General features: G+C 40.7%; 4 protein-coding genes across 4 annotated transcripts; 1 reads left to right on the top strand and 3 right to left on the bottom strand.

Annotated features, from left to right (window-relative positions):
* Positions 1-698: 698 nt before the first annotated feature.
* On the top strand, positions 699-9200 carry birc2 (baculoviral IAP repeat containing 2). Its single transcript, XM_068600797.1, has 13 exons — positions 699-781; positions 1815-2802; positions 2945-3225; positions 3449-3751; positions 3940-4219; positions 4854-4953; positions 5089-5167; positions 5291-5339; positions 5469-5711; positions 5858-5956; positions 6174-6329; positions 7692-7733; positions 8068-9200. The coding sequence occupies exons 2-13, from the start codon at positions 2709-2711 to the stop codon at positions 8259-8261; spliced, it is 1920 nt and encodes a 639-aa protein (XP_068456898.1). The 5' UTR covers positions 699-781; positions 1815-2708; the 3' UTR covers positions 8262-9200.
* A 1044-nt stretch (positions 9201-10244) lies between these two features.
* Positions 10245-12367, bottom strand: rpl23a (ribosomal protein L23a). The gene is made up of 5 exons (XM_068600674.1): positions 12289-12367; positions 11199-11379; positions 10898-11074; positions 10539-10608; positions 10245-10309 (listed from the first exon to the last, which is right to left on the bottom strand). The coding sequence occupies exons 1-5, from the start codon at positions 12311-12313 to the stop codon at positions 10295-10297; spliced, it is 468 nt and encodes a 155-aa protein (XP_068456775.1). The 5' UTR covers positions 12314-12367; the 3' UTR covers positions 10245-10294.
* Positions 12368-13160: 793 nt separating this feature from the next.
* On the bottom strand, positions 13161-18118 carry ddx52 (DEAD (Asp-Glu-Ala-Asp) box polypeptide 52). The gene is made up of 15 exons (XM_068600801.1): positions 17987-18118; positions 17537-17786; positions 17082-17221; positions 16777-16962; positions 16549-16692; positions 16217-16328; positions 16049-16121; positions 15374-15577; positions 15195-15285; positions 14945-15067; positions 14702-14852; positions 14416-14491; positions 13971-14042; positions 13541-13837; positions 13161-13310 (listed from the first exon to the last, which is right to left on the bottom strand). The coding sequence occupies exons 1-15, from the start codon at positions 18071-18073 to the stop codon at positions 13253-13255; spliced, it is 2064 nt and encodes a 687-aa protein (XP_068456902.1). The 5' UTR covers positions 18074-18118; the 3' UTR covers positions 13161-13252.
* Positions 18119-19297: 1179 nt separating this feature from the next.
* Positions 19298-26817, bottom strand: heatr6 (HEAT repeat containing 6). The gene is made up of 20 exons (XM_068601407.1): positions 26486-26817; positions 26032-26139; positions 25763-25903; positions 25570-25685; positions 25268-25382; positions 25067-25165; positions 24783-24947; positions 24440-24687; positions 24025-24199; positions 23738-23944; positions 23349-23448; positions 22827-23221; positions 22597-22719; positions 22328-22414; positions 21965-22099; positions 21759-21881; positions 21554-21678; positions 21243-21339; positions 20580-20784; positions 19298-20125 (listed from the first exon to the last, which is right to left on the bottom strand). The coding sequence occupies exons 1-20, from the start codon at positions 26771-26773 to the stop codon at positions 19548-19550; spliced, it is 3630 nt and encodes a 1209-aa protein (XP_068457508.1). The 5' UTR covers positions 26774-26817; the 3' UTR covers positions 19298-19547.
* Positions 26818-27572: the final 755 nt, after the last annotated feature.

Raw genomic sequence — 27572 nt, 5'->3', positions numbered from 1 at the left:
GAAATATTGCTTTATATTGTTTTGTTGTAGTTTTATTTTTTTTAAAAACCATGTACAGTGGTGGAACGCATCTAAGCACATGTATTCAAGTACAGTACTTAAGTAGATTTTTTAGGTAGTTAGCTTTACTTTATGCTTCCACTCTACTACATGTCTGAGGAAAATATTATTTTGACTCAACAATTATCTGAAAGTTGGAGAGAGAGTTTACAAACAAAACATGAATATCAAATGAGATTTTTGAAGCTCTATACAGGTTGCTGGAATTGTTTATTGTGGTTTTCCACAACATATGGAGGTTTCCATTGATTTCTTATCAATACAAAACAAAATGAACTAGGGAATAACATTGATTTTTTTTTCAGTTAAAGATAAAGCATTTGTATATTATGAAGATCATGTCACAGATGCTCAATAAATTCACACTCGACGAAATATATGGGTTGGGCATGTCTAAAATAACAATAGTTACAATAGTTTCCTTAGTGTTTGGAATACTAATGTTGTCGCAATATAATCATTTCTGTGGCACCTATCATGCTGTTTCTGATTCATGTATGTTATGTAATCCATCTGAACATAGGGACTCTGTGTTTTACTCCATGACACGCTGTCAAAACCCAGTCGGGCTCTGAGACTTCAAAATTAACGAAATCGTATTATTTCTGTTCTATTTTCGTTTCCTCGTAAACCGGAAGTAGAAAGGGGCGGTGACGTGACGTCGTCCTCGAGCACCTCCACTCGAGACTGGGACTTTCCGGACCGACTGAATAGCGAAAGAGTGAGTATGACATACGACTGGGAAGTTCTTGATATTGTGCGGGCTCGTGCGATATATCTTGTGTTGGTGTCACTGATACCAGACAGTTTCATGTCTCCGAGCTGCTGCACAGATGAATGAGTAATGAGCTAAAGTTCAACGGTTATTGCGTTAGAAACGCTAGCTTTAGCAAGCTAATGTCCGTTGTTGTTATCATTCTGGCTTCTGTTGGCCATTTAATATCATTCGGCGAGTGATAGCTCATTGTATGCTTTGAAATAATGCTTTACTGACGAAAATATTGTTTTTAAATCCATTAACTTTCCTGTTAAATATTCAGCAGCATAGTTAAGTTAATGTTAGCTTCGCTAACCAAAGGCATCGAACCACAACATAACCAGTGTTACGGTTTAACAAGGGACCGACGCATTAGGCTGAAAGTTGCCAGTTAACAGGGTCGCTTGTTAAACTGTAACACTGGTAGCTAAACCAGGAAGTGTCTGGGGAATAATAACCAGAGCTAGCTAAACCAGGAAGTATCTTGAAATACTAACCAGACCTAACCAAACCAGGAAGTGTCTGTGGAATAACCTAAATTAATCTCGTTAGTAGGAAAGTACCTAACATACTGTGGGAGGAAGGGGGGAGGGAACCAACTGCGTTGGATTATAATACATATTAGTTTTAATAGTTTCAATTTATATAGCGCTTTTCATAGTACACAAAGACGCTTATATCGAGGAATGACGTTACTAAAGTTACTGAGCCAGTAGAAATGGGTGTCGGCTACAGTTAATGTGACGACTTTGGAAAAGTCTGAGGAAACACTGGCTGTCATCGGGGTAATTTTGATTTAGGCTTGGAGACTACACATTCATAATAGGAGGTTTGCATTAAAGGGAATGCAAACTGAATCATATTTTTTTGTTTGCAAACAGTTTGTTAACTTTATATAATTAATACTTGAGTCTCAATTTGTTTAACAGTTTGTCTATAGGGATTTCTACATGGATTTAATCCAACGTTTTTCTGTCTTTTACATTTTTTTTTACAGGTCCTGTTATTATTAAACTAAAGAGGAACATCCATTATCCTTACCAAAGAAGGATTACATTTTTCTTATTGTTTTTTAAGTCTACGATTATGGCTGCTTAGACGCCTACAAAGGGGATGTCCGAGACGGGGGGAGGGGTTTGAGAGCACATATCCCTTGGTCTGTGTGTGTGCGCGTGCGTTTGTGTGCTTAATTTTTTTTTTTGTTTATAATGTTTGTACACATAATCACAAACCACTTTTTTATCTGTGAAGGGTTACATAATTTAATACATCTTTCGGATCTAAATGCAGCGTATACTGATCCTGGGTGATATGGTCACATTGTAATGTTCTAATAATTGATTTGAGGATGCATTTTAATTAAGCTTTTTAAAATAGCCCATCCTTTTTTTACTGCACTGGATGTGTTTTGTTGGACGTACATCCACTGGGACTGTAACTGGAGAAGATGTATGGAAGTTACAGCAGTTAAATGCTTAGAGGTAGTACTCTCTACTAAGTACAGGTCAAATAGATCCAGGTGTAAAGTATATAGCTGCAGGCTATATGTAGGGAATGGGATGTTAAACAACAACATATATCCATGGGCATGTCATGCAGTGTGTAACCAATACTGTGTGATGATGACTGTTGCTAGATGGCTAGTTTTGTTTCTTCTATAACAGGTTTTACACTTAGTCAAGCTTTTAATTAGTTTTTCCCTATCTCTTCTCTTTTTTCTGTATTTTGATTTCAGGACCTCCTCCTACTTTCCCCCTGGTCTGTTTAACTACTTTCTGTTGCAGTATGAGTGAGTTTGTTGGTGTGAGAAAGTGTGACCTTGGGTTTTCTCAAACCCCTCTCCCTTTAAAGGACATCTCTTTTGCCCTTACATTTCTTAAACTTAAAAAAAATGGAAACTCTTGTTCAACTCAAAAACAACCCTTTTTTGATGGGTTTGTGCCGCAATGGGCCGCCTCCTGACCTTCAATATGATAACTCCTCAGGTATTGTTTTCTTTTATTCTTTCCCTTTATCATATATATATTTATCATATATATTTATTTTTAAGAACGGCCATTTTGGTATTCAACCTTCTGGTATGTGGTTGAAGGAAATATGTCAATAAAATGTGTTTTTCATCCCCAGAGCTCTTCCGCATTTCAACCTTTGCACGATTCCCTGCTTCGGCAGTCACAGAGCGTAGTCTGGCGAGGGCGGGTTGGTTCTACACCGGTGTGGGCGACCGTGTGCAGTGTTTCAGGTGTAACGTGACGGCAGAGGGCTGGCAGACCGGAGACTGTCCAACAGAGAAACACAGACAGCTCTCCTCTTCTTGCTCCTTCATCCAGAGCCTCCCGTCTACAGCCAATCTGCTCTCCTCCTCTCACTCCGCCTTCTCTCCACTCCGCATCGCCCCAGCCATACCAGTAAGATCTTTCAAAGTTTCTTCAAATAACAGATATGATTTATTGAAGAAAGTTATGTTTTGGATTAGGTTTGTTTTTGAGAAATCTAATTTTGATATATCACAGAGCAATGAGTTTACTCAGTATATTGGTAAAACATATTTTCACTACAGTAGTTGCCTTTCTCCAGTATCATTAAGCTACGGGAGTAAAATTGTAATTTTTTTACTTCTTTTTCTTCAAGCTTTCTGGTCCTGGCCCAGCAGCTCCTAACCCAACCGGAAGTCATGGTGAAGAGCCAGTTGGGTACCTAAATATGGGCTTCTCTGCTCCACTACCCTCAAGCCCACTCAGCTCTCGTGGTGTAGAGGATATGTCCCACCAGAGACCAACATGCCACAACCCCAGCATGCGCAGAGAGCAGGACCGCCTGGACACTTTCCAATCCTGGACGCTCTCCATCATAACTCCAGCTGAGCTCGCCAAGGCAGGCTTCTACTACTTGGGCCAGGGCGACCGAGTGGCCTGCTTCAGCTGTGGTGGACAGGTATGATTGTATTTGTATTCCTGCTCATGTATGTTGTGTTACTTAACCTATTACTTATGTATTTATTTTTTGGATAGAATTTCTTATTTAGACTCTTCCTCAAGCATTTTGTTAACAGGTCTTGATAAGATTACACATAGAGGGCGTATCATAAAAATGTTGACACAAGCTTTTCTCTGTGTTTGCAGTTGAGTAACTGGGAGCCAGGTGACAAAGCCGTGTCTGAACACCAGAGGCATTATCCAAACTGCAGATTTGTGCGTGGGGAGAGAGCTGAAAACGTGTCGCTGGCTGGAGCTGCGTCTGGAGGAGTTACTTCTCAATTGTCTTCAGGAGCTTCAGTCCTCAGTAATGTGTCTAACCCTGGCATGCAGCAGAGCGAAGAGAGGCTGCTCACGTTTGTCAACTGGCCTTCTCGTATCCCTGTCAGACCTGACCAGCTGGCTAAGGCTGGCTTCTACTATGTAGGTACGGACAATGTCAAAGGGGCAAGTTATCATGGTTTCTCCTTATCAGACCGTCACCTGATAAGGAGAAACATGGCACATCTACAAGGAGGGTGAATATGGGACTTGCATTTATAAGTTTGAAAAAAATCTAAATGAAAGCTACGGTTTTGTTGTCAGCTTAAACATAAGCTATGTTATGACAAAAATGATCCGAAAATTAAAAAAATGTTAGAGCTGCCATTTTAAAATGTCCAACACAGAAGTAACTGAAGACTTGCAGATGAAAGGTTAGAATGAAATCATTTCTTTCCCCTTCCTTCCAACAGAGTTTCCCCTGTTGGGGGATGTCCATTGCAGACAGATATTTCAGAATTAGTATTTGTACTTTTTTTTTTCTTCCCTTGAGCTGGAAAGTCCTGAATGAAATCATTTTAGGGACAACTTGTCATAAACATGTTTCTAAATACTGAATTTAGCATTCCCTTGTAATTAGTTTACCACTAAATGTTTTAAGCAAAAGCGGAAAAAAACAACAACCTGTATTTAGATCGCTTTCAAACAGTCCTCTTCATGAGAGTAACCACGTTTTACTCTTTCTACGAATCCCCTTAAAATCAATGAGTCACACTGAAAGCTCTTTGTTTGCCCACAAGGCCGTAACGATGATGTAAAGTGTTTCTGCTGTGATGGAGGCCTCCGATGCTGGGAGTCGGGAGATGATCCATGGGTGGAACATGCTAAATGGTTCCCTCGGTAAATACTGCTGTTCAATCTTTTTGTGTTTAACTGTGTTGTCCTGACCAATTTGTACAGTCGTAAAAAATACAAATATTCTGATTGTCTTTTTACTTGTTTTGTATGTAATGTTTGTATTCTGGTTAATTGCAGGTGTGAATATTTGCTCCAGGAGAAGGGACAAGAGTTTGTTCACCAGATTCAGGCTCGCTTCCCTCGGCTGTTTGAGCAGGTCGGAGCAGCATAATAATAATCATAATAATTATCATAATAATCTGTTATTGGTTCATGCATTTGGCAAGGAACAAGTATGAAAAATTTAAAAAGCTTATTTTTGTGTTTTCTCCCCAAAAAGCTTTTAACAAATGGAGACAGCAGCTCCAGAGAGTTTGTGGATCCACCTGGTGAGTTTTAAACATCAAAAGAATTTAAAGTGGATCTCTAGACTCTGTACAGTCAGATTTTTTTCGTAATGGGTTGAAAGATTGGGAAGTCATATCTGGCAGCCTGACGTGTTTAAACTCTCCTTTTAGTGGTTCACCTCGGTCCAGGAGAGGAGCGATCCGAGGACGCTGTCATGATGAACACCCCTGTGATTAAGTCCGCTTTAGAGATGGGCTTTGACCGTAGTCTCGTCAAGCAAACAGTCCAAAGCAAGATCCTGACCAGTGGAGAGAACTACAAAACAGTCCAGGAACTGGTTTTAGACCTGCTTAGTGCCGAAGACCAGAAAAGGGAGGAGGAGCGAGAGATGCTGGCAGAGGCGATGGCATCAGGTACAGCTGATGGGGAAAGTATGGATGTCTCTGCAATGTATTGTACATAAAATGAACCACCATGAATTCCAGTGTTGGTTGTGCTAACAGTTGCTCTCAAACCAGGTAACTTTTGAATTCATTACTTATTTTTCTCTTTGTTTCAGATGGTTTCACCTTTGTGAAGAGACACCAGGCAGCGTTGATCCAGCGGCTGAAGAGTGTGGAGCCAGTGATGGAGCATTTAAGAGAGCAAAATGTTCTATGTGAGTTTCTCTCTCTTCCTGTATTTTAATCTGATATTCAAATATGTGGTACCACATCTTTTAAATGCTTAGTAACACCACTAGTAGAAAGGACAGTTAATTAGTTACTTTGGAGTACATTATTAAATGTTTCCACAGCTATAGAATAATTGCAGCTGTAGCATCTTGAGTTTAGAAATGCCTGCATTGTGAGTCACTGTTCCCTGTTGACCTGCAGCCATCGAGGAGTACAGCGGTCTGAAGGCTCAGACGTCGGCCCAGCAGCAAACCGCCAGGCTCATAGAGCTCGTTCTCACCAAGGGAAACGCTGCAGCCGAGGTCTTTCGCAACTGGATCCAGAAAAACGACGTCCACCTGCTCAGAGATCTCATGGGTACGTCTTTCCCCCCCACACTTTTATGTCTGTACTCGTCACAGAACTTAAAGTAAGTATGTCCTCAAACTAAATAGACTGAAGTAAAAACATTTGATAATTTTGGCCACTAACAAGTGGAATGTGGCTCTGTGTAACTATCGACAATTCAAATAAAATGTGGATAAAATTATGAGTTTTTACTGGTTTGGTGGATTCATACTATCAGTACTACATTGTAAATTCTAGTTATGTCATACTATAATATGATCTTTTTTATGGCATACAATACCATGGCTTTTGAAAAATATTTTATAACAAACAACTCTGGCTTTATTTTTTGCATTTTGTATGGCATAATCTACTATGACCCTTATTTTTAAAATATATTTTTATGGAATACTGTACTATATTGATTACGTTATATTATTATCATGACATACTATAGTATTACTTATAATATTTGTATGGCCTACAATACAAGGACCTTCTAGAGCTCAGGGGGCATGCTCCTCCAGAATAAGGTTTTGTACATTTTAAATGCATCAATTTGGTGAACTTTGAGAGCAAAACGAAGGCTTGAACAATGAAGAACTTCATGCTCTTGTATCTGATTTTGTGCTCTAATTCTAGCTGTGATGGAATGTAACTAAGTACATTTACCAGTAGCTATCCTAGTACCCTACATGAATATAAGTTTTAGTAACTTGTACTTTACTCTAGTATTTCCATTTCCTCTAACTTTATACTTCTAGTCACTACATCTCAAAAGGAAATATTGTACTTGTCATGTCACTACATTTATTTGACAATATTGATTACAAGTTACTTTGTAGATTTAGTTTTTTTTTAAACAAAATATAAATCAACTAATAAACTGTAATGTAGTATTATGTAGTATACAGCCTAATTAAGTATATCAAGTATACTTAAAATAAGCTTCATCTCCAGCTTTAACAATAAAGCAATGAACACAATAATCCCTTAATAATTATAATCCAATGTCTATAAATATATTACTTGAAATGGTCCGTCTGCAAAATGATTTAACTTTTAGTAATTTTGATCATCGCTTTTACTTGGGGAACATTTGAATGCAGGACTTTTACTTGTAAATGAGTATTTAAACACTGTGCTCTAGTAAATAATTTCATCATAAACACATGGTTGTGTAACTTTGAATGTTCATGACACAGCAAAAAAGTCTCACAAAGCAGGGTAAACGAGACGGAGTCAGTGTATTCAATATAGTTTGTGTGGGTTGTCGCACAGAGACCAAACATCCTTTGGCGGGCTCCTACAGTCAAGCTAATAAATTGGGAAACACTGATTGTGCATTAACCAAAGCTTGAGCTAACGACTTGTTGTCTTTCACATTTTCAGCCCAATCAAACGAAGCTGCATCACCAAGCCAAGATCTTTCAGGTAGCAAGACACAGCTGAGCATCTGGCGGCAGAATTTACAATCTTGCCAATTACATCTGTTACCTAATTGTTTAAACTGTGAAGCATTTTCTAACTTCTATTATAGTCACTGATTTAATATTGACCCCATGATGCAACATTTCTAAATGATATTTGTTTGTCATATGCAGGTATAGCCAGTAATACTGTGTAGAGCAATTTAACTTTCAACATAGAGATTGGCAGTGATACAACCTGTATTGATTGCTGAGTCACTTTACGACATCTAAAGAATGAACAAGGCAAGGAGGAATGTACTAACAGTTTAAGGACAAATGAATCTCTTTCTTTGCAGACCTCCCCATGGAGGAGCAGCTGCGGCGACTGCAGGAGGAGCGTACCTGCAAGGTGTGTATGGATAAAGAAGTCAACATTGTCTTCATCCCATGTGGACACCTGGTGGTGTGCAAAGAGTGCGCGCCATCACTGCGAAAGTGCCCGATCTGCAGAGGCCTAGTGAAAGGCACGGTCCGAACCTTCCTTTCGTAACCAGGATCCTGCAGGCCGCATCCCCTCAGTCTCCCAACCATGTGATTGAATGTAAGCAATATGATAGAGGTTTATATACAGCCGACAGACATAACATAGTCGTGACATAAAAATAACAGATTAATGACATAATTTACGTTCTGATTACTGTTAGTAGTAGTAGTCATATGTCTGTTATTACTGCTATTGTTATTGTCATTCCATTCTATTCACCGGTACCGGATTATCACATTTTTATCAAATAACTCAAAGGAGGCTTGTCACTTAAAAGTCCTTTAAACACTTTGGCCTTTGTCTTCTCTCTCTTCACATCCATCTCTCTCTCACGTTCTTCCCAACCGGGCAAGAGAGACAACTTCTATTTTTGGTTTGACGCTCTGTTAATACAATATCATTGGATTATTTTAGATGTAAGAATGCAGTTGATTGGAATGTTCAGTACACGTTTCTTAGTTTAATAGACCATTATTTCACGACACGCATACATTATACTAATTTTCTCAACACATGTAACAAAAATTTCAATCATTTATTCTTTTGAATGATACAAGATTGTATTATAAAAACATGATTACTTTGAAAGTATTTTACAGCAGCTCAGCTTTAAATATCAGTTGAAGGTTTAAATCCTGTTTGTTGTATATAAGATGAGTGTCAAATACGGGCAAGAACTTCTGTAAATTATGATTTCGGATAAATTGTGACTTGAGGTGTTGATTCATGTTCTGTAATACTGCAGTTATCAATCTGGTAAGGGAAAAATCCTGTAACTGTACTAATAATATTCACTGCCTGGTTGAGCCATCTGTGACTGAATCAGGATTATCTAAACGAAATTTTATGAATTTTGCCAATTTATATTATATATAATTGTATGGCATAATCCCATTTTCTGTAAATCACCCAATGATGAAATTAAAGTGGCTTTTGTTAATTACTGATTGGATAGTTTCCCTTTTCCTTTAGTAAGTCAACATGTTTGTCCATTTTCTCTCCGTAACATCTGGTGATACTAGTTTTCAAGTAAGTATAATGAAGTTGTTGACACTTTTACTTAGTACAGTTCTGCCTTAATGCTTAGTCTATCTGCTTGTCTGCTGAGTTCATATTGCCCACCTTTAAGTCAGTTTTTAAATATTTTCTTAACGGAACAGAACTAACCTGCTATTGGGATTAGTAAAATGGCCGGCATCTCCAAAAGATAAACTTGGCAGGGGATACATGTCAGAAGAGCAAATAAAAACAAAAAGCCTCCGCTGCTCTTTAAGTCTAGGAATACTGCAGTTCTGATATAACTGACGCGCCAACATCTACACTAACTCCTTTAGGATGTCCCACAAACACTTTGAAAGACCAGTCACACCATTACTTTAATGACACTTGTGGCATACTCTAAATATTGTCTTAATTACTTTTGAACATGTAAAACTAATATTTATAACAAGCTTACTTTGACATTCATGGAATGACTTTAAAGGAATGGGTGATACTAGTCAACCATACTATGGCATTTTTTTTTTTGACATGGGACACTTAAGGCATGATACAGCAACATTGCAGTCAAGTGGTCTACTGGATGTAGGAAGAACGAATAAAGTTGGTACCACCATGCTCTATAGCTGCTGCCATTTTAAGCATGCTTAAAGTGTCAACCGTACCCGCTACTTATTTCGCAGTACTAAATTTGATTAGTCTTTTAAATTATAAAAAGGACTGATGTTTCATTGTCAGCAAAATACATCATAGAACATTGCACCTGTAAGTTTGTACTGTAAAAGTTGAATTCATTGAAATTATAAGTGCTTAGTAAAGAACGTAAGCTTTGTTTGGTAATGATGGTTTACAGACACCATTAAATGGAATTCACACAGCTGATACATCACGATCTCGCTCATTTGCAATGGTGTTAAAAGTATGTAAGCACTTGACAGTATTTATCCATGTGTGACGACAACTCACAAACACACAGCGACACAGAATCAGTTGTAGTTTATACAAATATTTATTCGTTCACTAGTCTCGTCAGCCAATGTCTAGATGATGCCAATCTGTGGATAAAAGTAGACATGGATTACTCTTAGGTTCATCAACTGAGTGAATACATCCGTCTCTGCAGTCTCTGGCATCAGTGGTTCCTTTGAATGCATCATGAACATTCAGACGTAAAAAATTTGCATCACTTGCACAGGATTTAGAAAGAAAATTCAGCCATTAATTAACTAGCTTTCCAAACTCGGAACACCCCTTTTTACCCTGTTTATTTATAAAACGACTTACCTTGTTTGCAACATCCAATGCATCGTAATCTGGTGCGAGGCGAACGTACGCCTTCTTCTCACCATCAGGCCTTAACAATGAAAGGAAAGCGGGAAGTAAAAATCTATGCCAATGGGTAACATTTTTAGATCTTCAATTATATTAAAAACACCACGTCTGAAAAGTTGTATAAATAACTTCTATTACTCACTGAGAACTCACTCTTGAGTCAACAAAACAAACTGTCCATTGAGTCAATCAATGTACCACCGATTATGAACAGAATATTAAACAGTAAATGGTGTACATAACTGATACTATTGTGCACTACTTTAATATACAACCGGACATCATGAAACTGGCTGGGTGAAGACCTCTACCTGATGAGTGTGTTGACTTTGGCGACGTCGATGTCGTACAGCTTCTTGACTGCGTGTTTAATCTGGTGTTTGTTTGCCTTGACATCCACAATGAATACAAGTGTGTTGTTGTCCTCAATCTTCTTCATTGCAGACTCTGTCGTCAAGGGGAACTTAATGATGGCATAATGATCCAACCTTGAAGGAGAAAAACATATGAATTAGGCCAACAAGCCCCAAAGCCATTACACTTTTCTGGTCCACCGAATGCACCAGGTTTAATCCCTGCATTTTTCAGCAGCATGCAGTCACTGTAACTTACTTGTTCCTGCGAGGAGCACTCTTGCGGGGATACTTGGGCTGCCTGCGCAGACGAAGGGTTTTAGGGCGACGGAAGGTGGGAGAAGTCCTGATCTTCTTCTTTCTCTGGCTGTGTACGCCCTTGAGCACAGCTTTCTTGGCCTTCAAAGCCTTCGACTTGGCCTCAGTCTTGGCCGGGACAGCTTAAAATGGGAAATACAATTTATTAGACTTAGTCAGGCGTTGGTGCTCCGCCAGTCAGTTAACTGCTAAACCTACTTTATTTAGGGAGGTTTATTATCTGTATGAAGTTACAGATGAGATCCATTTCAAAATGGCCATGTTGGACTATTCAGTTTAATCCATTAGTCATTTAAATACATTTAAAGCTGAGCAAAGTTTACTACTCCCGTTCAGAGGATGTCATCAGGTAACGCTGCATATACAAGCTGAGACATACAAACACTGTATGAAGCTACAAAAGAGATACACGGATGAGTGGTGAAATCTAATCAATGAAGCCGATTTAACAGGATAAATAAGTTAGAATCACCCACTAAATTACAATTTACTCTGGCACATGATTTTATGTTACAGAACCTCTATACTATAACACCAACGAAATGGCAAACGTTAGTTACATTGTCTCTGGCTCTTATACTTCAACAGCAACTTTAGCTACCAACGTTAACAATCACGTGTAGCTTACGTTCTTAGCCCCGCTGAGGCGCAGCATACGCTAACGTCACACAAATAGCTAAGACCCAAACGTATTACATAACTACGGCCAGTAGTAAAATGAGGTCCATATAACTAGATAGCAGTGCGCGTAAAAGACTGAGGAAAATAATTCAGGACAGAGTAGCGGCTGTAAATAACCAGCATTTGTGAGCGCAGTGAAAGCTAACATTAGCTTAGCATCACGTTCTAGGATACATGCCGGAGAGACGGTCCGTTTCATCTACCTATTTAGACCGTTGTGAGCAATATCTCGGGAGTATATACATCACCACATGTAATGCCTTGTATTTCGGGGACATCGAACGTGTTTTAGATTGGATATTAGTTTGAATTGAACGAATAATTTCATAAAAATCATAAGATTGACGAACCTTCCTTCTTCACCTTCGGTGCCATGTTTCAGAAAGGAAGGCAGAACGGGGTTTCTTGCAGTATAACGCATGGGCGAGATCTCGCATCAGATGTATCGCGATAGTTTAAAAAAACTGAACTGAATTCATCCACCACCGACAGATGGTGCCATTTCGGTCTATCAGTAAGTATTGAAAATAAATTAACATATTATCTGCCTGTAAATCAATCACATCTGATCTGTTTTGGTGGAGGGTAATAACATGAAAAATATTTATTTTTTGAACAAATAATAGTTTGTATTTGTTCACACACCACATGTGGTTATATTACATTAAAGCTTTGTTAGTCTATATTTGTTATTTGTTAGATATGGCACTGCAGTACAGCATACGCAGTGAATCATTTTTACCTGACTAAAACAGTAAACCATCAATAACTTTTAACAGGATTGTATGGTGATAAAAAAAAAGCATTACATTTAAGATACCAGAGAAAAAAAAGTTGTGCTTATATCATTAGAGGCATTTTCTTATTCCATATGACTGATTTACTATGGGTATGAAAAAAAATTCAATACAGTAAATATTAGGAAATTGTAATCCCACTGCGGGACTAATAAAGGATTTAAAAAAAAATTCTAATCAGTAAAGTGGGATATGGAGTATACAATGATGTAACTGTTGGTGTGCCCCCCCTCCTCCGCCTCCTTACAATTGCTTTTAATTATAGCTTGATTTACATATTGTTCAGTGTTCATGAGTCCAACTTGTAAGTTACATGTAATCACTCAAATACTCATTAATAGTCCTTAATATCTATTAAAGAATGTGTTACAATCTTTAGTCTGTCACAAGTTGCAGGTGAGTTAATGAAACGTAATGAAACAAAGAATATATCAACTTTTTATTTTATACTCCGATAATACAAAGCACACATGTGAAAATAAACTGTAAATCAAAAGAATCCACGTCCTCCTTTGTATCAGTCTTCTGCCACTCTTTTCTGGTCCTCTTGTGGCTTATTTTTCCTCCCCTTTCTCCTGGTAGACAGAGTGGAAAATACATCATGTTATGTTATGTCAACAAAGCACAATGTCAGAAAAAAAGTTAACTGCTGTGGTATAAATCCAATCAAGTTAGAGAATGTATAATAATGTATGTATATTAGTAACATTTCTTTGGTTCTGGTTTACAGACTTTTTATTGTCACAATAATATTTGAATACATGATCTTTTGGAAATTACACACACACACCACTTCCTTACTTACTTTTTTAGCTTGGCTCCAGAGGAATTGGATGTCGTCTTCTTGTGCTTCTCACTTCCCCCTTGCTTCTGTGTTTTATTTCTACTCTTTGACGCCTGTCCTTTTGTTTTCTTTTCTCCTTTCTGCTGCAGCACTGGTGTTTGAGGTATCTTTTCCTCTTTCTGCTCTCCACCCACTAGCTGCTTTTCTCCCTTCTGTCCTTTATTTGTCACTTTTCCTTTTTTCTTCATTAAGATGCGAGGAGTTGAGCAAATGGTGCTTCTTGTGGGAGGTTTATTCTCAAGTCTCCGCTTCACCTTACTAAACACAGACAAATACAGATGGAGTCAACCATATTAACAAGACTGATAAATTTACCAAGAAATAAAAGTCAAAACGTCTTTAAATGTATCGGTTATTGTTGAACATCAGCATCATCATCCATCTCCTTTACCTGTGTATTTTCTTAAAGCCAATCATGTAGTCGGGTACAGGACAGCCGGCTTGTTTTATGACATTAGCGATGCTGTTAAAAAGAGATGCAAAGAGATATATTGTAGAGAAATTTGTAAATTGCAAAACACATCACATTTTGGGAGCTTGTAATATTACGGATTTCTTTACATGCTGTTTATGTCCTGCAATTGTACCGTGCTAGGGGTTAGATTTGCACACTGTTCTGCTTTGTTGCTTTGGCAAACATCATGAGAAAGCTAGAACCGCCAACCAATATTTTACCTGAAAGTTGTGGTGGCTGGTCCAAATCACTACCAAACCCCATGCCTCACCTGAAGTATTTTGTGTTATGACCATATTTTGACTTTGATAGAAACTAATTTATAGAGTCAAACATACAAAACAAGCTCTATGCGTTTATCTGCAAAGATTGTTTTTTGTACCTGCGCAGCAGTGGCTTGTCATTTTCTGTGAAGAAGGTGATGGCCTTCCCCTGATGTCCGGCTCTACCAGTCCGACCTGACGAGCAGCAAATTGAGACAACACAGAGCTGTAACTAACGATTTACGTATGTTGTTATTATTTGATAATTTAGCTTGTAAAATGTCAAACATGATGGTATATGTATATACTAATTTATTTATTTGTCCATTAACTAATCTGTTAATGGTTTCAGCGCAATATAGGTTGATCGCAATATGAAATGATTGATTTTACATAAACACTAACCAATTCGGTGGATGTACTCCACAGCGCTGGTGGGGAAGTCGTAGTTCAGCACGAGATTGACTCCTTTGAAGTCAATTCCTCTGGCCATCAGAGCCGTGCAGATCAACACCCAAATTTTACCAGACCTGAAACTGTTCACTACGTTGTCCCTCTGAAACACAGAAGCAGAGGAGAGTAAATACAGCTGCACTTCAGTGACACGTAGAGGACCCACAATACAGCATTTTAAGCATCTGTGCGTACCTGCTGCTGTGTGCGGTCTGCATGGATCACCTCTACATTGATGCCCTCGTACACCAACTCATGGAAAAGCTCCCGTGCTCGGTCTATAGACTGCACAAACACCAGCATGGGAGGCAGGAAACCCTGAAAATAGCAAGGAGGACAGCCTCAGTTTGTATAGAAATAAAGCTTGAATTCATAAAATTACTTTAACAAACCTTCTTTGTTGTTGTTACATGCTTGAAAAGTAACCTTTCTGGAGTGTTCTTACCTTTTTGATGATGTCCCTCATAGCCACCATTTTGCCGTTCTCCGTCCCGACAAACAGCAGCTTCTGTTCCACTGAATCGACGGCCGTATTTCTGAGAGGAAGATAAAGTAAATTGTATAATGTAGGAAAGAGATTATGTAAATCCATCAAATGAAGAAGTTCTGTATGTAGATTATCACCTGTGTCCAATGTTGACAGACACCAGGTTGTCAAGGTTCAGACGGCACCACTGCTCCACATCTGGCGTGCAGGTGGCGCTGAAGAAAGCCCTGCGCACCTTTGATCCAGAGCAGGCCAGAAAAACTGCAGCGAGCTGCTCCCTGAAGCCGGTCTTACCGCCCTCAAACAGCTTATCGGACTCATCGACCACCAGCCACTCCACACTGATTGCCAAGAAAAGACAAACATCAATCTTCTATTTCACACTACCCCAAGATTTGTTTATGTGGCATGTTTAAATGACTTTATTTGACAGTATAAAGTGGCGACGGAGATCATTGACAAGAGAAGGATATGATACGAGACAAACGTCCCCTGCTTGAATATGTCCCTAACAAACTATGGGATGGTCAACTACAATATCTTCTATGTATTTACACATAAAATATAAGAGCTTGATTTAAATTGCACAGATTAATTCATTGTTGACAGTGTTGATGCTTTTACGTGAGATAGAAGTATATATCTGTGAGAAAACGGCAAGCTGGTAAACCAGGATGTAAACAATTTATAATGTATCTTGTTTTATAAATGTTTTAATAGAAAGCAAATGCATTTTGATGGTTTACGCGAAACATTCACGGGGCACCTTAAAGAAAGAAAACAACTGCAAAGAGCAGACAAATCTATGTTACCTGCTCAACTCGAGAGCTGGAGGATCCTGCTTGAGAAGGAATACCAGTCTGTTTGGAGTACTGACGAGTATATCTGCACAAAAATGTAAAAGGGAAATAGTGAGGGAAAGGAAATTCATTTAAGTTTGGGATTTTAATTCTGCCGTGAAAACATTTTTAATTTCTTACCGTATTTTTTGTTTGACTGTGGTCCATACTTCTTGGCTGCCAGAGAAGCTTTGTCTAAGATGTGAACTCTAAATCCTACTCCCTCTGACAGGCGGAGCAACTCTCTGTAGGTCTAAAACACAACACAACAAAAGCTGACTGAAAATCCATGCAGATGTGTGTGATCATTAAACAAATAGTAGGTGAAACTCCCACTGTATTCAATCAGGATTTAAAACTTGGAAGCGTGTGTTTTCACATCTACATTCTTGATTTTTAAAAACATGCTGTATATTATGACTTTAAAAACAGGGCAGCTTGATAGTGTAAATTAAAACAAAGAGTTGCTGTACCTGGTTGGCCAGCTCTCTGGTCGGGGAGATGACTACAGCTCTGAAGCCAAGGTTGGCCGGCTGCTGCAGTTGGGCGAGCAGCGGGAGACAGAAAGCCAAAGTCTTTCCCGATCCTGTGGGAGCGCAAGCCAGGAGCTCCCGACCCTGAGAAACCAGACCAAAATCCTCACATAACCACCGACTGTACGTTTCTTAGCAACCACTGACTGCGTGCATGTCTGCACTCACATGCATCATGAGCGGTATCGCCTGCATCTGTACTGCCGTCGGGGAGCTCAGCCCCGCGTCTTTGAGGTTCTGGAGGACACGAGGGTTGAGCCGATACTCGGACTGAAGGTCCTCAAACGTGCTCACAGGGTCAGGTACGTCGCAGCCGTGCACGTTTATACGGTGTTGAGAGCGAATGCGATTGACCTTAAATTCAAATATTTAAAAAGGACATGAGACAGGATAGAAGACTAAGTCAGAATATGATTCTTACATTTGTCAAAATCACATAACATCTCTTTATACTTTTTTTGTGCTGTAAGGACCTTTTCCTGATGAAGATGCTTCATCCTCTTCAGCGAGGATTTCTCCTTCCCGTCGCCCGGCAGGTTTTCGGTCTTTCGGTCTAATGAGGAGGTCCATGTGATGCCGCTTTCCGCCATGTCTTTTAGTGGTCCACCAGCAGCTTCAGTCAAGCAGAACACAGAAAACTGCAGTGAGTCTCTGACATAAATGGCTACATCATGTTTTAATACACATACCACTGTCCACACTGGATTAAAACAACAAAGATGTTACATGTATCTCCATATAAAACAGCCAAAATAAATCTCACATTACATATCAACATTCATCACAAAACCAACACAAATCCACAGTAATTATCTCAAATGTCTTGCGGTGCTTTAATATAGTACATCAAGGTAAGGCTACAACTAATTACCAGTGCCATTATTGATTTGCCAACCAATTATTTTATAGTGTTAGTTACATCCTTTACCTTCCACCTGGTCGCTTTTCGTTCTTTTCTTTTTTTTCCTCAAGACTTTCTCTTCATCCCTTTGCTTCCTTTTGCCTCCTGCACCAGATTCTTCACTTTCCACTTCATTTTCCTCATCATCATCATCATCATCTCCACCACCATCCAGTCCTACAGGGCTGCTCTGGGCTCTACTGGTTAGTCCTGTGCCAAAATAATCGATCGCAGATAAAGCATCCTCGGACGCTTCTCCGACGTGAGATCTGGCGACCTGTAAAATAAAAACAAGAACAGTCACGATCAGTGTATGATTTATTAGCGTGAGATATTGTCCCACCAGTCATTTACTAAAATGGCTCATTTAAACACATAGCCTCTGAACTAAAGGAACGTCCGAGAAACAAGCGTATCACGTGGCGTTACGGATTGCTATTTTTCATCCATATCAAAAGCTTTACGTGCTCAGTTTACCTGAAACCGAGCGGCGTCTTGACCAAACCTCTTCAGGTCAAATTTAGCTCCAGCTCCGAGTTTCCGAAACAACTCAAAGGCGTCCATTCCTGCAGCAGCGTGTCTGTCGGCGTCCAGGCGTCACTCGTCAACATCCGGGTCATCGAGCAGCACCTCTTCCCCTCAGCTCTGAACACGAGGGCCCCCTGCTGGCTGCGGGAAACGCCGTCAGCATGAAACACGTCACGCCGGTCATTAGAGCAGTGGATCTCAACCTTTTTTCGCCGATGTACCCATTTCTTTTAGCCGAGTACCCCTGACCAGTGAAAATAATTTTGGGTTGAAAAAAAGTGGCTGATTTAATATAGCCTATCTAAAATTGTCATTATGAACTTACACTTATATATTTCAAAGATATCTCACGTAGTCCCCCTGGGGTGCCCCATTTGAGAATCACTAATTTCAAGAAGGTGACCTTGCAAAAAACTCTTGTTATAAATCAAACAGCTCTTGACCACCAGCCAAATGATTCAAGTGTAAACGCAACTAAAAATATGAATTATTGCCATGTATTTTTAGATGACTTACAAACAGTGGTAAGTTTAAATAATTATATTGGGTAAATACCTTAGATGTGTGAATTCAACTAAACTATCAACGATTTAACCTTCTGAAAGTAGCTGTCTCATTGTTGCTTCCTTTTTTAAATGAATTTATATTATTTCCAACAAAGTAACCATTACTTATTCATAGGAGGACTCAGATAAAAAAAAAAAATATATTGTGAATTGTGTTAGCAAGGGGAACTGGCAGCTTTGCAGGTTGAATAGTCATCTGTATGGGTACAAATTCTTCCTGTCATTGCACTGAGGTTCTGTTTGTTAGTCCAGTCTGCGTCAACATTGCTGTGTTCACATTGACAACGTAGTGTACTTCTGTATAAATATGTATTATTAATTACAATTGTTTGTCTGGCTATTGTATTCTTACCGTTTATTTATATGACTAGATTTTTATTTACTGTCTCTCTTGTGTGCACTGCTGCTGTAATCCTGCAATTTTCCCACTGCAGGACCAATTAAAGGATTATCATATTTAAATATAACTGTATTGAGTTTTTTTCCATATATACTTTAATATGTATGCAAATGACAAAGAAATCAAATTGATCAAATATTGTGCAGTAAAATCAGACAAAATTCTCCTCCCATGTAAACAATTAATATTTTACTCATATTAATTTACTTGAACAAAATTCTGTTATACAATTACATATGTTCATCAGAATGTGATTATACTGAAAGTCAATAAACAGCGAATCAGCATTAAAACTTATTTTTATATGTCTATATATTTATTCTTATATCCTTTCAACTACATGTCTTTGTATATCAGATGTTAATCCATAATTAAACGCAGGTGCAATACAAAAACTTTAAATTATCTCGAAAATCTCATGACAAAGCATAACCTTTGCCTTCAGTCACCACTTAGTTTGTAGTTGTTTCTCCTCTGTTCAACCAGAAAGCGCAGTCTTTGTTATCTCAGATGGCTTTCTTAAACTAGCTGGAAAAGAGACTTTTCACAGCTCTGCGCAGGTCTGTAGCAAATCCTCCAGGAAATTAACCACCATCTCTTTACTTCTCTCCTCCTCTTCTCGTCCCTCCCCTTCGGCCTTCAACTCCTTCAGTCTGATCAGGGTCTGCTGCAGACCTCCTATTCTCTGTTGAGGGGTACAACTGTCCCCTCCTGCCTCTTTCTCTCCCTCTGGCCCCTCTCCTCCTCCTCCTTCCTCTGCTCTGAGATATTTGATCAAATGCTCTTTGATGCCCTTCCCCTCCTCCCTGGCCAGCGATGCCCCGAGGGAGGGCATATCCTGCGACTCGCTGACACTGAGCAGGTGTAGGAGAGCTTGTGAGAGCGTGTGCCGCAGACTGTCACTGTAGCGGTACTCGAAGAAGTCGTTTGTGTCTTCACTGTTCTCAAGTGCTTTTGCTAGGGAACACCACACACAGCTGAACCGCTTCGAGTCCCCGTAGCTGCGGCGGTTGGTAGGAATTGCCAGTGCAGCAGCAGACTTGATCCGCACCTTGAAGTTCTTACAGGAGCCAACAACATGGCAGAGGGAGGAGAACGCATCACTAGACCACGGGGCTGAGTCTAAAAGAAAGAATGAATCAGAAATTAATTATTATCTAGGACATGAGAGTATTATTCAAACCAAATTGTTCGGTACATTTTAGACCATTACAAAATCATCACATGCTCCTGTAAGACACCTAGCGGAGATTCCAGAGTGTCTAGTCAGGAATTAGTTACACAGCATCAGATCTTTATTTCATATTTTTAAAACACTTTTTCCCCCCTGTTTCAATTCTTTATGCTCGTTATCCAACCTCTGGCTGTAGCTTCAAATTCAACCAAAAGATATGAGCAAGTTATTTATCTTCTTTTCCAGCCTTTGGCAAGAAAGCATATAAGATGGTTCCTAAAATATGAAACTTGTCCCTTACATTCTGGTTAAAAGCATGGTCACAGAGCCAGGTTGACCTCTTTATACCAGGTTCAAACACATGTGAAGGCCCTGGGAACAATCAAATAACCAATCACTCACCGAGCGGCAGGGCTGGGTTTCTGAAGGCATTTCCCAAAGCGTAGCAGGCATTCCATCGGACCTTCATGGTGGCCTCTGATTGGACAGTTTTAACTAGTGCAAGGACTGCATCCTCTAGCGGGCGTTGGAACGCAGACCGGGTCAGCTGACTCTGACGCAGGAAATGAAGCAGGTTCCCAAGTGCTCGCACTGCGTTAGATTTTACCTGTAGGGCGATTAAGGAGGGACGCAAGGTGAGAGCCAATAAAAGAAAAAAAAAGAAAAATATATCTTCACATGTGATGACCATCCTCCTCCCTTACCCTATGTGCCACTGTTTGGATTCTATTACAGGTGCAGTTTTGGACCCTTGAACACTTGAGTCGGAGTGGCCTGACCGTAAAAGACTGTCCGCATTTGACAGCCGGGTCTCTGGCCGAGGTAAAGGACAACCAAGGTTTTTCTGACACCATTTATCTTCTGATTTGTATTTTTGTTCCTATGCATTCTCTTGAGTTAGTTCTACTTGTGCTATTCTTAAAAATAAATTGCTCTTTATTAGCAGCTGCTTGTTTATGTCCCTCTTTGTCGCAGCCTTGGAGCCGGGTTGTGACAACATATATCAAAATGTGGCAAGACGTAACAAGTGTCTGAGCCTTTCTGTTAAAGAGTGAGAGCTCTCACCCGGTCTTTGTCGGCTGATGCTCGAGTAGCTGCCTGCAACATCTTGAGAAGCAGCATGTCTGATAACTCTTCTTGGAAATCCACACCTACACTCTCCCTGATGAAGAGATAGGAGATAAACTCATCAGAAATAACCAAATCAGTTCTCGGAAATAAGTTTTCTTATTCTCAAAAGTACTTTGTTAATAACATACACAAAATTAAAAAAAAGATTTTTTTCAATATTGGATTTCTATATTGGAGAAAATATTGGATGTCAGAAAGATGGATTTAGAGTTTTTTCCAAAGCATTTGTGTGCATCTTTTCTTACATATTAACAATAAGTGCATCTGTGAGGTTGCCTAAGGACCAGGCAGCCTTGGCGCGGACATTTGGAGATCGATCATCGAGGGCAGCGAGGATAGTGTTTGCTGTATCCGCCACGAACATAACATCCTGAAAAGAGAAATAATAACGTGTTCTAACAAATCCTTGATGGTCCGAAACATGTTCCATGGTGCTCAGTATGTCCATACCTCTCTCAGACAGGGGAAAAGGATGTAAACTCCCAAAGCCCTGACGGCTGCGGTCTTCACCAGATAGTTCTCACTGTAGGTCAGCCCCAGTAGCACCGTGATGCACATCAGCTGGGTCTTGTCCTTAAAAACAGCATCAGACATCACGCATACGGATCTGTGAAGTTTAGTATTAGCTGCGTAGAAACAATCCAAGAGGAACTCACAGGCAGCTGTGCGAAGGCCTGTGGCAGAATGGAGGAGAGCGCGTCGCAGGCGCTCGTCTGCAGCGTGGGATGTTGTTCGCTCTGCAGCGCTCCGTTCAGCGGACCGCTCAAAACGTCAGACCAAAACAGCACCACCTATATCATGCACAGTTATTTGAAGTTAAAGGTTTGTAATCACACAGTTGCAATTTCATGTTAATCAACAACATTTAGAGGATTTAGTAAAACCAGACATAACATATACGTTCTTCTTACATGAGTTAATGTTTTCAAAAATCAAACAACGGCAATAAACAGCAATAGGATATGAGAAACACTCTTTCAAGACAGTATATATGCAGTATCAAGACAGTTTGTACTTACTTGGCTCATGGGGACCCTCAAGCTCTCAGAGGCTTTGTTCTCTGCTCTGTACTGCTGGATTATTACTGTCCCCAACTCCTCTAGCAACTACATAAAAAATCATGACTTAGATATCAGAGCACAGATCTCATTTCATATACAGTTTCAAAAGTCATGTATACGCAATCTGTATTGCAGAGTCTTGAACAGAGGTGCAGATAAGAGAAAAAAAAGAGACACAAGTGTGGAAGTCATTTACAGATGGAGTAAGAGAAACGAGAGCGCGTTACCTTTGCTCCATGCAGTTGTATGGAGGGGTCTGTCTCCCCAAGGCAGCGAGCGCTCACCTGCCCAATCTCACAGAGGCATGCTTGTGCTAGAGAGAAGTAGCCACGCACCAGGTAGGACATGACCTGAAACACACAGGACACACTTATTTCAAAAAATAAAATACACCCTCAAATATTAGAAACGTCTTTTGGGGATGTGATTTGTCACTTGGTCTCGTATAATCTCTTACCTGTAGCGCTTCTAGTCGGACTGGGGAAGGCTCTAAAGCAGCACCTCCTGTTGTTCCCACTCCTTCGCTGTCTGATTGGTCCTCTCTGGGCTGAGTCACCAGCAACACACACAGCTGCAGCAGCCACGGCGGGGCGCTGTCCACCTCCTCCGGTGTGCGAAGGCCGTGAGGGGAGTGCGTCTGTGAGCTCCGCAAGGAGGGTTTGACAGGTGTGGGGGGCGTAGACTCTCCGTCTCTTTGTCTCCAGCTGAGAACCGGTTCCTGTAGCGTGAATGAGCCAGTGCTGCTGTTGCTGGCCTCTGGCTGTCGGAGGAGGAGCTGGACCTCAGGGAGAGGAGCCTGAGTTGTTACTAGAGCCCCATAAAGTGTCAAGACGGACACACGAACATTTACATCTAAAAGACAGAGAGAAGTTCAATCAAAAGAAGCCTGTGTTACGAACTGGTTCGATTAAAGGAGGCTTTATATGGGACCTTTAAATCTGTGTGTGCAGTTATTTAAATGCACTGATGAAACACAGACCTCTGTGGCGCACATAGGGACGCATCTGCTTCCAGAGCGGGCTAACCAGACCAGGTCTGAGACGGTGGTAAGGAGCGTTCGCCACCAGGTAGGCCAGACACTAAAAGATTGGAAAGGGGGAGATAAATTGTTAGAACCAGATCCAAGAACGAGTTCCATTTTTGTCCAATCCCAATGCTTCCAGATATCCCCAACTACATGTGTGCAAGTAGTTAAAATATGTTACCAGTTTAACTTGACTTTGACACAAGCAGTATATTTATGCTCAACATGTTAACCCAAGTCAGAACGACAGGAACTTGTCAATGCTCAGGTCTTGAGGGCGCGTTTGAAGAACCTTGAACTTTCACGCTTCACATAACAGAGGACAGTTGTGGAAGTTATTGTACCTTTATGACCTGTGTGAGCGTCTGATGGGAGGTCTCGGCCAGTAGAGCCAAACTGAGAGCACGGTGCAGTTCTCTAATGGCAGTAGCCAGCAAGAAGGAGAAAGGGGTGTAAGATTTACGAGGAGATGCCGTATCTTCAGCTATAGCCAGGAACTGACGGGAGCCATCAAGCATAGCCGACAACACCTGAAGCGCACACGCACGCACCTGGAGGGAGAGAAGCGAGATGGATGCTACAGTCACACACATCGAGGAGAACTGTGACATGTATGAGGCGTGAGTTGTACCTTCGGCGAGGGGTCCTTTAGTATAATTGTGATAAGAGTGAGAGGCGGCTGCCCGCCAATAGGAGAGTCAGGGATGAAGGAGGACCAGTACCCATACAGAGTCCTCTTCTCTACACCTTTCACCACCGCCAGCAGACAGTGTAGCGCACCCTGGCGTATACGAGCGATGTAAAGCCTGAAAGGAAGAAAAACTGCAGTATGATTTCTCACTTTTTTCATGCAGTATCAGAAGGAAAATATTTTTTACTTATCCATCTATTTTACAACCCTTTTAGAAAGCATACAACTGATTTGGTTTCTCAAAATCAACTTGCAAGTGCTTTTTCAAAACATCTTTGGCTTGTAGCAATGCATGCAAAGAAAAAAAAGAGATAGGGGTGACATGTTTGGACCTGTGCAGCGTTTTTTTTTTTACCTTAGTTTGCACTGTGCACTGCCTTCTGGGTCAGAAAACTCTGAGTCAGAACTGGCTCTTTTCCAGGACGGGTAGAGAGACGGGCCAGATGGTTTAGACAAGGACTCTCCCTCACTTCTGCCTCCTTCTCTTCCCCCTCCTTTCTGAAGTGCAGGCACTGTCTCAGGGTTAACTTCATCTTCATCATCCACTCTTCTCTCTTCAGAGCTTGTCTTCTTCCCCTTTCCTTTGGATTTCCTCTTTTTATTCTGAGGAGAGATATTTAAAACGTTTCTACTAAATCACTCAATTAGAAGAGGCCCGTATTAGAACCTACAACTAAATAAATAAAGGCTTGTCTTACCACTGAGGTTTTTCTTGACACAGCGGCATCTTTCGGTGGTTCTGAGGATTGTGGTGGTTCGACGGGTTTTGGGGCAGAGAGACCCTCATACTGAGGAAGAGGGGCTGGGTAAAGAACAGGTGGCCACTCGACACTCACACCTGGAGTTCCCTGGAACATGAGCCTCTGCAAAAAAACATGGACAGGTCCCGAATAATTACTCCACACAAACTCTTATATATAGTGTTTGAACAGATAAAAAGACAAAAAATGATAAGGTGATAGAAAAATCTGCAATTTTGCACCTTAAGTGCAGCCAGTACAGATCCAAGCTCCTCTCCAACAAATTTCCACTTCCCACCAGAGAGACAACATTGGAGTCCCTTCAATGCCGCTTGGGTCACCTGCACCGAGAACGTAAGGCAGGCATGGGTCTACTATGAATAAATGTACCTCCCCGCCGCCCCCCTCCATTAAAAATGTCATAACTAACAAATAATCTGTACCATACAGTAGAAGAGCTCATCCGTGTTGGGAGGTTTGGGTGAGTGCAGTGTTTTCAGGAAGACTCGAAAACATACACTTCTGTATTGATCATCCAAAGGTGCCTGACCAGGGATCCTGGGGAGAAAAAATTCATTCAATACATTGTAATAGCAAAAACATTAATTATAATGCTAAGATGCAAGATCAATTAGCTAGAAAAAAATCCCACAATAAAGATCAGTTTCTGACAGAATAGTCTCTACAAACTGGGCGCACGTACTAATAATGCACTGGCTAAATGTATGAGCTTGGAAAGGCCTACCTTAGACAGATGTTGGCCATACAGGTGAGAGCAACGCGGCGCAACTCCACATTAGGTTGAGATGGAGAACTATACAGCAAGAGGACTCCATCTTCCCCCAGCAGGTCACGAAGGTGCTATGAATGAGAAAAATCTTAATGGAAATATTCAGTAGTTATTATACACTTTCACAAAATTGTGTACAATTTCCTACCTGGTGGCACTGAGGTCCATTCCCGTACACTATAGTGGAGAGAGCCAGGAGGACATCCGAGTGTGTCCACGTACTGCACACTTTCAATGCACCGGTTGTGTAGTTTAATAATACATCCAGTGTCCGCTCATCCATTATTACCTTAAGAAGCAGCAATAGGAGAAAGCAAGGGGGAAAAGTACAACATATTTCTGGTGATTACATAGCTGGTCAATACATAAATATACAGTCTGTGCACAGTATTACTATCATTAAAGGTTAGTTGTTACCTTTAGCTGATTGAGAAGATGATGTACCAGCTGGCACAGTTTGATGACTAAATGCTCTTGGCTCAGTGGCACAAGACAGCTGACATGTTTCAGCAGACTGAACATGTCCTGAAATGGAAAGGAGGCTCAGCACAAACCAAGAATGTCACTACATCAAAACAAAGAATCCTGAACATCACATGTTCCTATAATTGATCAAGGTGCAGACATTTTTTCTTAAGATTTAAACATAACATTCAGGAAACGTATTCCATGTTTTGCTGGGTTGTTGTCAAATGACTACTAGAGTGCTGAATACGTTGCTTATGATGAGGGAATGGTGACACTGGCTAGTTGCTGGGCAACTTCTACTATGGACTACCTGGATTTGGATCAACCTGGTTTAATTAGATTTCATTAGTTAGGTGTCTTCCAGTAAAACAAGTTATGTTGAATGCTAACGAGCAGGAGTTACCTCCGGACGGATGTTGATATTGGGTTCCAAGGTTTTGTTGTAGTTTTCGGACAGAAGCTGGTCCAACACCAGGTTGAGCTCCTCTTTCAGCTGGCTCGAGTCGCCTCGCAGGGCTCTGAGCTTCGCGGCGCAGCGGGAAAACTGTTTCTCGACGTCCGACGAAGAGCCGAGCCGCCAACTGTCCGGAGTGAACGGAGCGGCCTCCGCGGATAGAGGCACGGGAGGGAAAACAGAGACATCACTCTGGCTCATGGAGCTCGTAGCAGACGAGCCGGTAAGAGCAGCCATACTTTTGACCACGGAAGTGTTAGCACTTGTTTGGTGGTTCTTGCTTTTTGTTTTAAACCCAACATCCAAATGTCAGGCTCAGTGCTGCCACCTAGAGTTTAAACCAGGAACATCGTCTCCTTCAGAAACAGATGACGACATAACATTTAATCAAGCAATACATTATAAAATACTCCATCGCAAAAGAAAAAGGCCCGCATTCAATACATACATTTAAATTAAGTAACAACATACTCAATATTTTTTATTTAATATCGTATTTTTGTACCGTTTAACAGCACATGAGTTGACCATTGTAAACCAGTTGGAGCATTGGTCCATGCTGTATACCTCCATCTATAAATAAAATGTAAATATTCATGAGCTGGTTGCATTTTAAAGTAGCAGCTGATCACGGCAACAATTCCAACTCGTTTGTATTCAGCTCGGTAGTTTAACCTTCAACAGTACATCTGGGGCCTGTCTCACGAAGCTGGATTTCGGCTTAGCGAGGTAACTTCTGAAGTAACTCTGGGTTTTCCGTCTCACGAAGCTGGTTCACTTCACGAGCGGGGTACGTTGCCCCGGTAACTTACGCTGAACGCCTAACCTGCTCCGGAGCAGGTTAAGTTCCCGGATAAGATCTCAGCGGGGATATAAGACGCCGACTGACCAATCATTGTCCTGGAAACATGACCTGCCCATTTCTACAGAATCCCGTTGACGAAGGCGCACGGATAGTAAGAGCAGCGCTCTGCAGAGAGCGCGTGTTCCGTGACCGGCGAAATTGTCCATCATACATGAAGCCTGGAAGATATAA

The sequence above is a fragment of the Clinocottus analis genome, unplaced genomic scaffold (assembly GCF_023055335.1).
Source record: "Clinocottus analis isolate CAN_PGR_092001 unplaced genomic scaffold, fCliAna1.0.p SCAF_5, whole genome shotgun sequence".
Lineage (NCBI taxonomy): Eukaryota > Metazoa > Chordata > Actinopteri > Perciformes > Cottidae > Clinocottus > Clinocottus analis.
This window is presented reverse-complemented; position numbering and strand designations above follow the sequence as displayed.

Bases quoted from the DNA above. Each gene is read 5' to 3' on its own strand.
- birc2 (XM_068600797.1), top strand. From the start codon at position 2,709: ATGGAAACTCTTGTTCAACTCAAAAACAACCCTTTTTTGATGGGTTTG. The intron at 3,752-3,939 runs GTATGATTGTAT...CTGTGTTTGCAG, and splicing joins GCTTCAGCTGTGGTGGACAG to TTGAGTAACTGGGAGCCAGG. The intron at 4,220-4,853 runs GTACGGACAATG...TTTGCCCACAAG, and splicing joins GGCTGGCTTCTACTATGTAG to GCCGTAACGATGATGTAAAG.
- rpl23a (XM_068600674.1), bottom strand. From the start codon at position 12,313: ATGGCACCGAAGGTGAAGAAGGAAG. The intron at 11,380-12,288 runs GTTCGTCAATCT...TCCCATTTTAAG, and splicing joins ACCGAAGGTGAAGAAGGAAG to CTGTCCCGGCCAAGACTGAG. The intron at 10,609-10,897 runs GTAGAGGTCTTC...TTCATTGTTAAG, and splicing joins AAAGTCAACACACTCATCAG to GCCTGATGGTGAGAAGAAGG.
- ddx52 (XM_068600801.1), bottom strand. From the start codon at position 18,073: ATGGACGCCTTTGAGTTGTTTCGGAAACTCGGAGCTGGAGCTAAATTT. The intron at 17,222-17,536 runs GTAAAGGATGTA...GCTTGACTGAAG, and splicing joins GAAAAGCGACCAGGTGGAAG to CTGCTGGTGGACCACTAAAA. The intron at 14,492-14,701 runs GTTAGTGTTTAT...GCTGCTCGTCAG, and splicing joins GGAGTACATCCACCGAATTG to GTCGGACTGGTAGAGCCGGA.
- heatr6 (XM_068601407.1), bottom strand. From the start codon at position 26,773: ATGGCTGCTCTTACCGGCTCGTCTGCTACGAGCTCCATGAGCCAGAGT. The intron at 23,222-23,348 runs GTCTGTGTTTCA...TCTGTCTTTTAG, and splicing joins TCCCTATGTGCGCCACAGAG to ATGTAAATGTTCGTGTGTCC. The intron at 21,882-21,964 runs GTGAGTTCCTCT...GCTGTTTTTAAG, and splicing joins AGGCCTTCGCACAGCTGCCT to GACAAGACCCAGCTGATGTG.